The 13,946-nt window shown below is 38.6% G+C and overlaps 1 protein-coding gene across 1 annotated transcript; it reads left to right on the top strand.

Annotated features, from left to right (window-relative positions):
* The first annotated feature begins 3,766 nt into the window (after positions 1-3,766).
* On the top strand, positions 3,767-6,243 carry LOC307152388 (uncharacterized protein). The gene is made up of 5 exons (XM_079860967.1): positions 3,767-3,988; positions 4,069-4,380; positions 4,487-4,614; positions 5,003-5,106; positions 5,215-6,243. Exons 1-5 carry the CDS (start codon positions 3,817-3,819, stop codon positions 5,348-5,350), a joined length of 852 nt encoding a protein of 283 aa, XP_079717093.1. The 5' UTR covers positions 3,767-3,816; the 3' UTR covers positions 5,351-6,243.
* The last annotated feature ends 7,703 nt before the right edge of the window (positions 6,244-13,946 follow it).

Genomic DNA, 13,946 nt, shown 5'->3' on the forward strand with positions numbered 1-13,946 from the left:
GTCTGTATGTTAATGAAGTTGTGACACCCCATTGTCTGAGAAAGTTCTCTGTGTCCCACACCCATTCCCATTCTACAATAGACAACCATTTGTTCAGGATGTGATCAACCCAAATGGTGAAGAAACAATATAACTTGACTTCCTTCATCTCTATGATAATTAAGCCATTTTGGGGATGAGCTCATTCTAAAATATATTTTGGAGTGGAATCTGGGTCGAGGCAGACTACAATTTCTTTCAGTCCCCTCTCTGATGCTCTTGGCCCAAAAGAAGTATCACATCCACTTCCTTCTCACAGATTTCACCTCCCTTCTCTATCGGGCAGGTGCCCAGTGGCGGTGAAGCCCTGGCTTAGGTTGTCCTCCTCTGGCCACCGGAGAATCTTACCCGTCTTTGGGTCGACACCTCATGCACACTGGTTACAGCTCCCATCCAATTCGGCAGAATTATCAAAGAGACTCTTCTAAAATTTGGCAATATGATATATAAACATTTTCTTGGTTGTGGGTGAGAAGACATTTAAGAACCATCACAGCCAGTAGGAGTGTCCTAAAGTGATCATTAAGTTATCTGCAATTCAACGTTTAAACAGAACACTTAACATAATGCATTGGCAAATAATAAGAAAGATACATTAACATACAGCCGTTTTAAAGGTTACATTCCAAATTAAACCAGAATAGGCCATATCTAAGTCTCCATCATGCATTTGTTTTGCAAAAATCTTGTCTTTCTTCAAGGCCTTGTTGGGCTCTCAAAATGTGTATCAGTGATGTTAGCATATTGTTTGGTTTTGATAACTCAAACAATCAACAATCAAAAGACAATATAATATGTGTGTGTGTGTGTGTGTGTGTGTGTGTGTGTGTGTGTGTGTGTGTGTGTGTTTTCATTTTGTCATGTGTATTGTGTCCATTTTCTCAGTGTGGACATCCTTTATCCACTTGTTTTCCCTCTATCTGGAAAGACTGCTCTTCGTAGTCTCACTCTGAAATGGTTTGTTTCTGAAATCTCCTCTTGTTTCACTTCTCATTGTCCATTCTTTTCCACTTGGACCATAATTCCTTCTAGAAGAAGCAGTCACTGGTGTTGTCCGAGTCTGTGCCTCTTCATCAGTTCCATCCATCCCATGGTGGGTCTCAGGGTTTCTAGGTATTTTAGGCCTGGAGTTCTGGATCTTGCAGGTCTGGAAATCTCTGTATTCTGTTATTTTTCTTGAGAAAATCCCCTGGCTCCACTGGTTCTACTTCCTTCTCGTCCTTCAAACGACTAGATCATCTTTCTCCAGGAGGTTACACGTTTCAGACAAACATTTTGATGCTTACATCTGAAACAATAATCAAAAAGAAGAGGTTGCCCCCCTTTTCCCCACAATAATCTTTTCACATTCAAAACATTAAAGTCACAGGTTTAATTAAATGAACATCAAACATCAGTAATGTCTTAAAAATTCATTTGAAAATGAATGTCATTAAAACATTTATTATAAATTACAACTACATAGCAATGCTAATAAAACATCTTTCATAAAGAATCACCCCCCTTTTGATAGTAACCCTTTTTCTAAAATGTGTTACTATCGTAACCAATTCTAATTTGCATCAGCATTTGCTTTTGACTGAGCTACAGTCATGTTGCTGATGCAGTGATATGTTTGACAAGGTTTAAATGGCTTCTTCTTTATTTCCTTTCAACAGTGCCAACTGAGTTTCTAAATTACCTATTTTCTTAATCAAATCGATATAGGCCATCTTTCTTTTTTTTTGTGAAAAGTGACACTGTCTTGCCTTGTGTCCCATCTTTCCACAAGCAAAACAATCAACTTCCTGATCTTTTCTTCTTTCCATATCATTTCACTAGCCTGGTAGTTGTTATTATTATTATTATTATTATTATTATTATTTTAATTACCCAAAAACTTAGATACTCATTTTCAGCCTCTAACTGAAAATGAGTAAGGAACGTTGGTCCTGGAGGGCCACAGTCCTGCAGGGTTTAGCTCCAACCCTAATCAAACACACCTGAACAAGCTAATCAATGTCTTCAGGGTCACTATAAGGCTACAATCAGGTGAGTTTTTTCAGGGTTGGAGCTAAACTCTGCAGGACAGTGGCCCTCCTGGACCAACGTTCCCCACCCCTGCTCTAACTCATCTACTCTCCTCCTAATTACTATACGAAGCACAAACAGCTTGAAGCGCATAATCGTTTTTTCCTTTTTTGTTTCTAGGCATTTTTGGATAATTTTCAAACTTACAGATAGCCCACTTATATGGTTAATCAACAATATTCTCTATTCCATCAAACATTTCCTCAGAACCATGTTTAGCGATGTATTTCACAATAATTTCTTCCATTTTCAAAAGTCTTATCGGGCTTTAAAAGTACCTTTTGATCTAATAGTTATACTCAATGTCTGATTTAAATGACTACACATTTTCTTGTTGCCTTAAGATATCCATTAGTCTAATTATTCACAGCTCCAGTAGCCTACTTCGGACGCAAATGAACAAAATAGCCACACTACCTAGGCTAAAATTTCACTACGCTGAAAAGTAACAAATGTTTTTATTTTTTACACTGTCACAGTACATCGGACAAAACTACACTACTTCAGGTTTAATGTTATTTTCTCAAAACAACTTACTTAGCCACAGTACTTCGGGCTTAAACAATATTTATCAAATTTAAAACACTTCCACAGTACGTCTGCCAAAACCACACTGCTTTGGGTTCTTGTTTTAAACTTCACGGCGTGTGAGTCACGGCGCGTCGGACTCACTAGCCTACATAACACACAATAGTTGTGAAATAATTATTTGACCACACTGCATCCGGTCTATTCAGTTACTTTAGAATTTCCTCAGAACCATAACAACTTTCACAATCAGTTTCAAGTACGTTAGAAACATACACATTTGTTTCAGTTACTTTAGAAACAACCAATCTAATATAACTTTGCCACCACACTACTTCGGATTGATTCAATTACTTTAGAATCTTAACAGAATTATAAGAGACCAACACCAAGTTTCAGTTACTTTAGAAACAACAATTCCAGTACAACTCTGCCACCACACTGCTTCGGGCTGATTCAGTTCCGTTAGAATCTTAAACAAAATCGTACGAAATAGGCTTAACAACTCCTCCTGCTAATACTGAATAAACCAAATTTTCTTCTGTCCTTAAAATTTTCCTTTCTAGATTTTTTAAAACGAGTGGGTTTCCTGACAAAAACCAGCATAAATGAAAGAAAACAGCTTTTCTCTTACCTTTCCTCTCTTTTTGTTGGAAATTCCTCCTGGCTGACATCTTTCAATGTAACCCTTCATTCACTTTTAACCTCTTTACCACAATTGCTGTCTGTACCACCTCTAACTCGATGCCTCATTTATCTTGTCTATCAGGTCTTCATCAGAAACATTTTAGTCATCTGATAGCTTTTCATTTCTTACAACAGTCCAGTTATTACTGATTTCCCAAACCTTCTGTATTAACCCCAAACTAAACTGCCCAGAACTTCTGACTTCCTTTAACTCAGCTGCCATGAACAGCCTGAGCAGATTCCTGAGCATCTTAGGTAATAATTATGAGTCTGTGGTATAAATAATAAATAATCTAGTAATGTGTTTCCTCTTTCCAGTCATCACTTATTCTTATTCTAAACTTGTAATTCAGAATGTCATGTGATGTTTGACTTCACACATTTCTCTTATGTCATTTCCTTGTGTTTAGATGTAAGTGTTGTAAAAAGCAGAACCAGACGAGAGAGACCCGCAGAGCAGCCAAACTAAACAACACAAAACTCAGTGTTATAATGTCTGACTATAAAAGACTAGAGATATCTGAGGTCATTTATGAGTGTGTGAGCAGGACCGAACTTCAGGACATGAACAGAGAGAGTGTGGAGTTGATGCTGGATATCTGTTACAGTATAGATCATGACTTCAGGACAGAGACAAACACACACCAACCGCTTCAGCAGACAGGTAATCACATTCATTTCTTTAATAAAATCATCATAGTCTGCACATGTTCAGTCATTTAACATCATATCTGTGGTGTTCAGGCAGTGATTCTGTGAGGAACAGAAGCTCCAGAGCAGCTGCAGTGTGTTTGGGGCTGCTGTGTGTTCTTCTGCTGACTGCAGTCATAGTGCTGTGTGTTCACATCCATACAAAGAGCACAAACTACACAGAAGAGAGAGATCAGCTACTAACCAACATTACCAACCTGATAGAAGAGAGAGATCAGCTACTAAACAAGAATATAAACATGAAAAATGAAAGCAATGGATTGTTAAACCAGATTAACAACCTGATTAAGCAAAGAGACCAATTAAATCAGGCGACAAATGAACCGAAGAGCCTTTGTGAAATGGGTAATTTTGAACTGTAGCTAAACAAATATACATTACTAAAAACAAGTTGCATAATTCATTATGAATGACGTTAAAGTCCTAATAGTTGAACTGGTTGTGTTTACAGATGAATGGATTCTCTATAAATGCCATCGTTACTTCATTTCCTCTGATAAGAAGAACTGGACTGAGAGCAGAAGAGACTGTAGAGAGAGAGGAGCAGATCTGATCATCATAAACAACAGAGAGGAACAAGTGAGTGAAAGATAGTGGGTCTCATTCACTAAAAATTGCGCACCCTATTCGTATCTATACGCATATTTGAACTTCTCACGAAAAGTTTATGAATGTTTATGAATTCGGAGTTTTATAAAAGAGCGTCTGCGTCACCTGTGTTCCCGGTAAACCCAACGTTATGGGTTATTATATGGGCCTATATATTTTTTCTTGAAAAGTAAAAGTGCAGAATGTTTTCTGTGAGGGTTGTGGGATATAATCAGTTTGTACAGTATACAAATCATTATGTTTATGGAAAGTATGCGTATGTGTGTGTGCTTGCTTTGGATGGATGTGAAATTATATGTTTATATCAAGTCAATTGAAGTTTGTCATTATCAGATTACAATATAATTATTGTTCTCAGGATTTTGTTCAGAAAATTTCTGGTGGTATAGTCTGGATTGGTCTGACTGACAGTGATGTGGAGGGCACATGGAAATGGGTTGATGGAAGCACACTGACCTCTGGGTGAGAAATTACTGAATTTAACTGATTTTTTTCTAATAATAATTTTCACAGGTATGAAATCACACAAGAAAGCAGCACTGAACATCTAATGCTGATCTGTACTTTCAGGTTCTGGGCGTCTAGAGAGCCTAATGGTAATAAAGTAGAGAACTGTGCTATAACTTATTCACCAGGATGGGCTGATTATCCATGTAAAGATGATTATAAATGGATCTGTGAGAAAACCATTAAAACAAGTCATTAAATCACATATAATTTATGCTGTAAATTACGAAGAGACAAAGGTCTTTCTCTCTTTAAGACAACCTAAGCAAAATATACACACATAGGTTATCTTCCTCAGTAAAATGTACTTGAATACTTTATGTATAAAGCATTATAAAGGTATTCATAATGTATGTTATAATGCATTTTATCTTTTTATAAATAATTGTAACCAAAGTTAAAATGCATTATAATTATTGCAGATTCTTTGTTACATCTGAAATTGTTTGTTTGTCATGTTTTAATGCATTATAATGGCGCAACATAAGTATTATAATGTATTAGAATGACTGTGGTTACAATTATTCATGAGATCATTCAATGCTTTATAAGTTGCACTACAATAAATAACTAAAAGGAATTATATAGAGACTTTAAGTAAAGTGTTATCAAATAAATATGAATCACTTGTGGCACTATAATAAATAAATGTCTTATACACTTATTTGTATTTGATTATTATTTTGTCCATGTCTTTGAGTGTCTGTATCTCATGTTGTCCATCAATGTGACTAATATAGAGGAAGCAGAATTCTGTGATCATTAACATTTAATCCTTTAGTAGGTGTCATGGGAGACCCTGTGAATTTTAGCAATTTTAGTCTATATAGCCTAACAAAACCTACAAAAGTAAGTGTAAAAGAGCAGGTGTTGGAATACTTTACAGATGTTTGTCTGCATCTGTGTTACTGATGACTGTATAGACTCACTCTGACCCCCAATTTCCACCGGCTGCGTTACGGCTCCGCCACGGCGGCGGAGTCAATAGGTTTCCATTAAAGTCAATGAGTGTATTTCCACTGAATGCGGTACAGCTGCGTTCCGACTCCGGCGATCCGCAGCCCTCCGGAGCAGATACGCAGAGCTTCTATTTTTGCCGGATGCCAGAGAGCTACGCAGCACTACAGGGCAGAATGCGCAGGACAGGAAGTCGAGCAAAAAAACAGAACAAACCAAAACAAAATAAAAGATCTGGTTAATTTTCTAAATAAAATACACCGTGATCATGGCGGATCATATTTCCCTACACTACACCTTGAAAACGTCATAATATGCCATTCCTCATAACGTTCTGTTTATAGAAACTATATATCGCGCGATCATACGTGAATTAGCGAGATCTCGTGGGTCCTCGTGACTTCAGCCGTTCCGCAACAAATCCGGACCTGGTGGGTATTGATGGACGACGGAACACGGAGCTGTCACGCAGCGGAGCCGTTCCGCAGCCGTTACGCATCTGGTGGAAATTGGGGGTGATGAACTTCTTCTCTGTAGTGTTACGACCCCGTCTAGGTTGAGACCGCAACATAAACTGGAATTGGCAACTAAAGATCCTTTGTACACTTTTATTTACAGAACCACACATGAAAGCATAACTTCAGGGGTGAGGAAAGGCCAAAACAAGAAACAAACTCCTAACAGAAAACGTAAATTCCCTTACAAAAAAAAAAAAAAAAATACAATAAATTACCCTATATCCCTATCTAATGAAAACCATAAGAAAGCAGTATTTACAAAAGAAATGGCACTCACCCCCTACAGCTTCCAAGTGTGGAAAAGATATTTACATTACAGAATATACAAAAAGCAAACTCAAAGCCAAAATTCACACTACACACAACAGCTAGCCTGGGAAAACCCAAACGAACTTCCGGCAAATTTAGATTTGCTCTGCAAGTCAGTCTGGCCAAGAGCCCATTCAAGCCCATTTCCAATCTTTCAAAATCTTGGCACCACTCACAAACGTTGAGGCGGGCTTTACACGATGACGATCGCTCTGATTAGTTTTAGGTCTATCCACTTGCGCCTAGAGGCATTTGAGCGACGTCCGTTGGTGACGCCCCTTTGGAAATGGGATGTGAATGAAGCTTCCCCAGACCCACTCTCAGTTACGACTGAGAAGGGTCTGGTGTAAACCAGGCTACACAACAGCCAGACCAACAGGCAAGCTAGCAGTAGCAACACACTGGGTGCTTCTCAATTCTTATTTGTGCATCATCATTTCATTTCCTTGTTTCCTTTCCTCGTGTCTCAGCTCCACCCCCTGTAGGATGCAAGGGAAGGCAAGGAAAGAAAATGAGGACGGAGGAGTCGAAGGAAAGCTTAAAATTGGAATATTCTTGATCACTCAGGGGTTACTTCACTGCTTCATCAGCTGCGCTCAAAGGATCTGCCCTTATGTTTTTAAAGTTTGGTTATTTAAGAAATTAATACATAATAAAGATAAAGCAAGATGCCCTGTTGATATATGTGTGATATATGATTTATTTAAACTGCAAAGGTAAAGCATAAATGAAAATTATTGTGACAGATGTAAAGGGGGAGAAGAATTTATACGTGCGTCAGGTTTCTCGACAAGAAAGACTTCCACATAGGATACACCTGTGCATCCTCACTCGTAACTCCTCTGGAAGCTTCCTAACTCCTCACTCCTCGCGGTCTCGCGGTGCAATTAGAGAATTGAGATGTCCTTCAAGATGGCTGAGCTCGATCGGTTTCCGGGTCATGGAGGACAGAGGAGCGAGGAAACGAGGAGGGATATTGAGAAGCACCCACAGCTGCAAACACAGAATAACACTTGCAATTGAACAACAGGAAATCACAGGTTGAGCCGAGCTCCCTCTTCAGGCACTCCAGATACTTTTATTGCCCCCTGGTCCCATTAGCACCAATCCCATCTGGAGATCACTTTGGTCTGATCCAATCCTTTGAAAGAAAGGGCGGGACAAAAGAGAGAGAGGACCAGCAAAGCAACACATATACAATATGTGTCTCAGGACGTAACAGTAGTCACCAGGAAGTGACTCTGAAAGATGATGCTGCACTTTATACGTCTTTCTTAATTCAGCCACTTCCTCCTGTAGCAGCTTCAGTATCTTCATTGCCCTTGTAAGAAAATGATGTGGATGTCGGAAGATCTCAAAAATGAAGTTTATTACAGCATAGCAGTGGCAAGGTACACAAAGCACCTTGGGTTCACCGGCGTCAGAATGAACCAAGAACATCCAAATCTTAAACCTTTTATCCTGTTCTTAATGTAAATTAAGTTGCTCTTGTTGCAACAGCTGTGGTCTGTATGTTAATGAAGTTGTGACACCCCATTGTCTGAGAAAGTTCTCTGTGTCCCACACCCAGTCCCATTCTACAATTGACAACCATTTGTTCAGGATGTGATCAACCCAAATGGTGAAGAAACAATATAACTTGACTTCCTTCATCTCTATGATAATTAAGCCATTTTGGGGATGAGCTCATTCTAAAATATATTTTGGAGTGGAATCTGGGTCGAGACAGACTACAATTTCTTTCAGTCCCCTCTCTGATGCTCTTGGCCCAAAAGAAGCATCACATCCACTTCCTTCTCACAGATTTCACCTCCCTTCTCTATCGGGCAGGTGCCCAGTGGCGGTGAAGCCCTGGCTTAGGTTGTCCTCCTCTGGCCACCGGAGAATCTTACCCGTCTTTGGGTCGACACCTCATGCACACTGGTTACAGCTCCCATCCAATTCAGCAGAATTATCAAAGAGACTTCTAAAATTTGGCAATATGATATATAAACATTTTCTTGGTTGTGGGTGAGAAGATATTTAAGAACCATCACAGCCAGTAGGAGTGTCCTAAAGCGATCATTAAGTTATCTGCAATTCAACGTTTAAACAGAACACTTAACATAATGCATTGGCAAATAATAAGAAAGATACATTAACATACAGCCGTTTTAAACGCAAGTTTATGAATTCGGAGTAAATGAGCGTCTGTGTGTCCGAGGTAAGTAAACATAAAACAGGCTCAAACCATGTCCATATATGGTAATTCCGCATATCCTTTTCTTTCGTCACTGTCAGCAAACATGACGCTCTGCTACAAAAAAAATAAATAAAATTCTCGCCTGAGAGCACGCGCAGCAAGATCTTCTGTAGGCTACATACATACGTATCCTCTCTGCGTCTTTATGCAGAGCTACCTCGCAACTTGATTTAAAGTAAAATTTATAACGAAATTTAAAATAAAATGATTGTTATTGATGAATCATATGTTCGTGGAAACGTTTGTAGGCCTACCTATTTTACGCACAAATCCGTGCGCACGCTTGCTTAGTGAATGAGACCCAATTTCTTTGTGTGTGTGGTCCAGGTAAACCCAACGTTATGGGTTATTATATGGGACTATATATTTTTTATTGAAAATGTAAAAGTGCAGAATGTTTTCTGTGAGGGTTGTGTTTAGGTTTAGGGGATAGAATCAGTTTGTACATTATAAAAATCATTATGTCTATGGAAAGTGTGCGTATGTGTGTGTGCTTGCTTTGGATGGATGTGAAATTATATGTTTATATGAAGTCAATTGAAGTTTGTCATTTTCAGAATACAATATAATTGTTCTTCTCAGGATTTTGTTCAGATAATTTCTGGTGGTAATGAAGTCTGGATTGCTCTGACTGACAGTGATGTGGAGGGCACATGGAAATGGGTTGATGGAAGCACACTGACCTCTGGGTGAGAAATTACTGAATTTAACTGATTTTTTTCTAATAATAATTTTCACAGGTATGAAATCACACAGAAAGCAGCACTGAACATCTAATGCTGATCTGTACTTTCAGGTTCTGGTGGTCTGGAGAGCCTAATGGTAATAAAGAAGAGAACTGTGCTCGAAGTTCTCGAAGTTATTCACCAGGATGGGCTGATTATCCATGTAAAAATTCTTATAAATGGATCTGTGAGAAAACCATTAAAACAAGTCATTAAATCACATATTATTTATGCTGTAAATTACGAACAGACAAAGGTCTTTCTCTCTTTAAGACAACCTAAGCAAAATAGGTTATAGGTTACACACATAGGTTATCTTCCTCAGTAAAATGTACTTAAATACTTTATGTATAAAGCATTATAAAGGTATTCATAATGTATGTCATAATGCATTTGATCTTTTCATAAATAATTGTAACCAAAGTTAAAATGCATTATAATTATTGCAGATTCTTTGTTACATCTGAAATTGTTTGTTTGTCATGTTTTAATGCATTATAAAGGCGTAACATAAGTATTAAAATGTATTAGAATGACTGTGGTTACAATTATTCATGAGATCCTTCAATGCTTTATAAGTTGCACTACAATAAATAACTAAAAGGAATTATACATAGAGACTTTAAGTAAAGTGTTACCAAATAAATAGTCAATTAATCACTTGTAGCACTATAATAAATAAATGTCTTATAAACTTATTTGTATTTGATTATTATTTTGTCCATGTCTTTGAGTGTCTGTATCTCATGTTGTCCATCAATGTGACTAATATAGAGGAAGCAGAATTCTGTGATCATTAACATTTAATCCTTTAGCAGGTGATTTTGTCATGAGAGACCCTGTGAATTTGAGCAATTTTAGTCTATATAACAAAAACTACAAAAGTAAGTGTAAAAGAGCAGGTGTTGGAATACTTTACAGATGTTTGTCTGCATCTGTGTTACTGATGACTCTATAGACTCACTCTGATGAACTTCTTGTCTGTAGTGTTACGACCCCGTCTAGGTTGAGTCCGCAACAAAAACTGGAATTGGCAACTAAAGATCCTTTGTACACTTTTATTTACAGAATCACACATGAAAGCATAACTTCAGGGGTGAGGAAAGGCCAAAACAAGAAACAAACTCCTAACAGAAAACGTAAATTCCCTTACAAAAAAAAAAAAAAATACAATAAATTACCCTATATCCCTATCTAATGAAAACCATAAGAAAGCAGTATTTACAAAAGAAATGGCACTCACCCCCTAGAGCTTCAAAGTGTGGAAAAGATATTTACATTACAGAATATACAAAAAGCAAACTCAAAGCCAAAATTCACACTACACACAACAGCTAGCCTGGGAAAACCCAGACGAACTTCCGGCAAATTTAGATTTGCTCTACAAGTCAGTCTGGCCAAGAGCCCATTCAAGCCCATTTCCAATCTTTCAAAATCTTGGCACCACTCACAAACGTTGAGGCGGGCTTTACACGATGACGATCGCTCTGATTAGTTTTAGGTCTATCGACTTGCGCCTAGATGCATTTGAGCGACGTCCGTTGGTGACGCCCCTTTGGAAATGGGATGTGAATGAAGCTTCCCCAGACCCACTCACAGTTACGACTGAGAAGGGTCTGGTGTAAACCAGGCTACACAACAGCCAGACCAACAGGCAAGCTAGCAGTAGCAACACACTGGGTGCTTCTCAATTCTTATTTGTGCATCATCGTTTCATTTCCTTGTTTCCTTTCCTCGTGTCTCAGCTCCACCCCCTGTAGGATGCAAGGGAAGGCAAGGAAAGAAAATGAGGACGGAGGAGTCGAAGGAAAGCTTAAAATTGGAATATTCTTGATCACTCAAGGGTTACTTCACTGCTTCATCAGCTGCGCTCAAAGGATCTGCCCTTATGTTTTTAAAGTTTGGTTATTTAAGAAATTAATACATAATAAAGATAAAGCAAGATGCCCTGTTGATATATGTGTGATATATGATTTATTTAAACTGCAAAGGTAAAGCATAAATGAAAATTATTGTGACAGATGTAAAGGGGGAGAAGAATTTATACGTGCGTCAGGTTTCTCGACAAGAAAGACTTCCACATAGGATACACCTGTGCATCCTCACTCGTAACTCCTCTGGAAGCTTCCTAACTCCTCACTCCTCGCGGTCCGTGGTGCAATTAGAGAATTGAGATGTCCTTCAAGATGGCTGAGCTCGATCGGTTTCCGGGTCATGGAGGACAGAGGAGCGAGGAAACGAGGAGGGATATTGAGAAGCACCCACAGCTGCAAACACAGAATAACACTTGCAATTGAACAACAGGAAATCACAGGTTGAGCCGAGCTCCCTCTTCAGGCACTCCAGATACTTTTATTGCCCCCTGGTCCCATTAGCACCAATCACATCTGGAGATCACTTTGGTCTGATCCAATCCTTTGAAAGAAAGGGCGGGACAAAAGAGAGAGAGGACCAGCAAAGCAACACATACAATATGTGTCTCAGGACGTAACAGTAGTCACCAGGAAGTGACTCTGAAAGATGATGCTGCACTTTATACGTCTTTCTTAATTCAGCCACTTCCTCCTGTAGCAGCTTCAGTATCTTCATTGCCCTTGTAAGAAAATGATGTGGATGTCGGAAGATCTCAAAAATGAAGTTTATTACAGCATAGCAGTGGCAAGGTACACAAAGCACCTTGGGTTCACCGGCGTCAGAATGAACCCAGAACATCCAAATCTTAAACCTTTTATCCTGTTCTTAATGTAAATTAAGTTGCTCTTGTTGCAACAGCTGTGGTCTGTATGTTAATGAAGTTGTGACACCCCATTGTCTGAGAAAGTTCTCTGTGTCCCACACCCAGTCCCATTCTACAATTGACAACCATTTGTTCAGGATGTGATCAACCCAAATGGTGAAGAAACAATATAACTTGACTTCCTTCATCTCTATGATAATTAAGCCATTTTGGGGATGAGCTCATTCTAAAATATATTTTGGAGTGGAATCTGGGTCGAGACAGACTACAATTTCTTTCAGTCCCCTCTCTGATGCTCTTGGCCCAAAAGAAGCATCACATCCACTTCCTTCTCACAGATTTCACCTCCCTTCTCTATCGGGCAGGTGCCCAGTGGCGGTGAAGCCCTGGCTTAGGTTGTCCTCCTCTGGCCACCGGAGAATCTTACCCGTCTTTGGGTCGACACCTCATGCACACTGGTTACAGCTCCCATCCAATTCAGCAGAATTATCAAAGAGACTTCTAAAATTTGGCAATATGATATATAAACATTTTCTTGGTTGTGGGTGAGAAGATATTTAAGAACCATCACAGCCAGTAGGAGTGTCCTAAAGCGATCATTAAGTTATCTGCAATTCAACGTTTAAACAGAACACTTAACATAATGCATTGGCAAATAATAAGAAAGATACATTAACATACAGCCGTTTTAAACGCAAGTTTATGAATTCGGAGTAAATGAGCGTCTGTGTGTCCGAGGTAAGTAAACATAAAACAGGCTCAAACCATGTCCATATATGGTAATTCCGCATATCCTTTTCTTTCGTCACTGTCAGCAAACATGACGCTCTGCTACAAAAAAAATAAATAAAATTCTCGCCTGAGAGCACGCGCAGCAAGATCTTCTGTAGGCTACATACATACGTATCCTCTCTGCGTCTTTATGCAGAGCTACCTCGCAACTTGATTTAAAGTAAAATTTATAACGAAATTTAAAATAAAATGATTGTTATTGATGAATCATATGTTCGTGGAAACGTTTGTAGGCCTACCTATTTTACGCACAAATCCGTGCGCACGCTTGCTTAGTGAATGAGACCCAATTTCTTTGTGTGTGTGGTCCAGGTAAACCCAACGTTTTGGGTTATTATATGGGACTATATATTTTTTATTGAAAATGTAAAAGTGCAGAATGTTTTCTGTGAGGGTTGTGTTTAGGTTTAGGGGATAGAATCAGTTTGTACATTATAAAAATCATTATGTCTATGGAAAGTGTGCGTATGTGTGTGTGCTTGCTTTGGATGGATGTGAAATTATATGTTTATATG

Source organism: Squalius cephalus (genome assembly GCF_949319135.1).
Source record: "Squalius cephalus genome assembly, chromosome: 24".
In the NCBI taxonomy this organism is placed as follows: domain Eukaryota; kingdom Metazoa; phylum Chordata; class Actinopteri; order Cypriniformes; family Leuciscidae; genus Squalius; species Squalius cephalus.

Excerpts from the sequence above, each read along its gene's own strand:
- LOC307152388 (XM_079860967.1), top strand. The coding sequence starts at position 3,817 with ATGTCTGACTATAAAAGACTAGAGATATCTGAGGTCATTTATGAGTGT. Across the intron at positions 4,381-4,486 it reads GAAGAGCCTTTGTGAAATGG|ATGAATGGATTCTCTATAAA; the intron begins GTAATTTTGAAC and ends TTGTGTTTACAG. Across the intron at positions 4,615-5,002 it reads TAAACAACAGAGAGGAACAA|GATTTTGTTCAGAAAATTTC; the intron begins GTGAGTGAAAGA and ends TATTGTTCTCAG.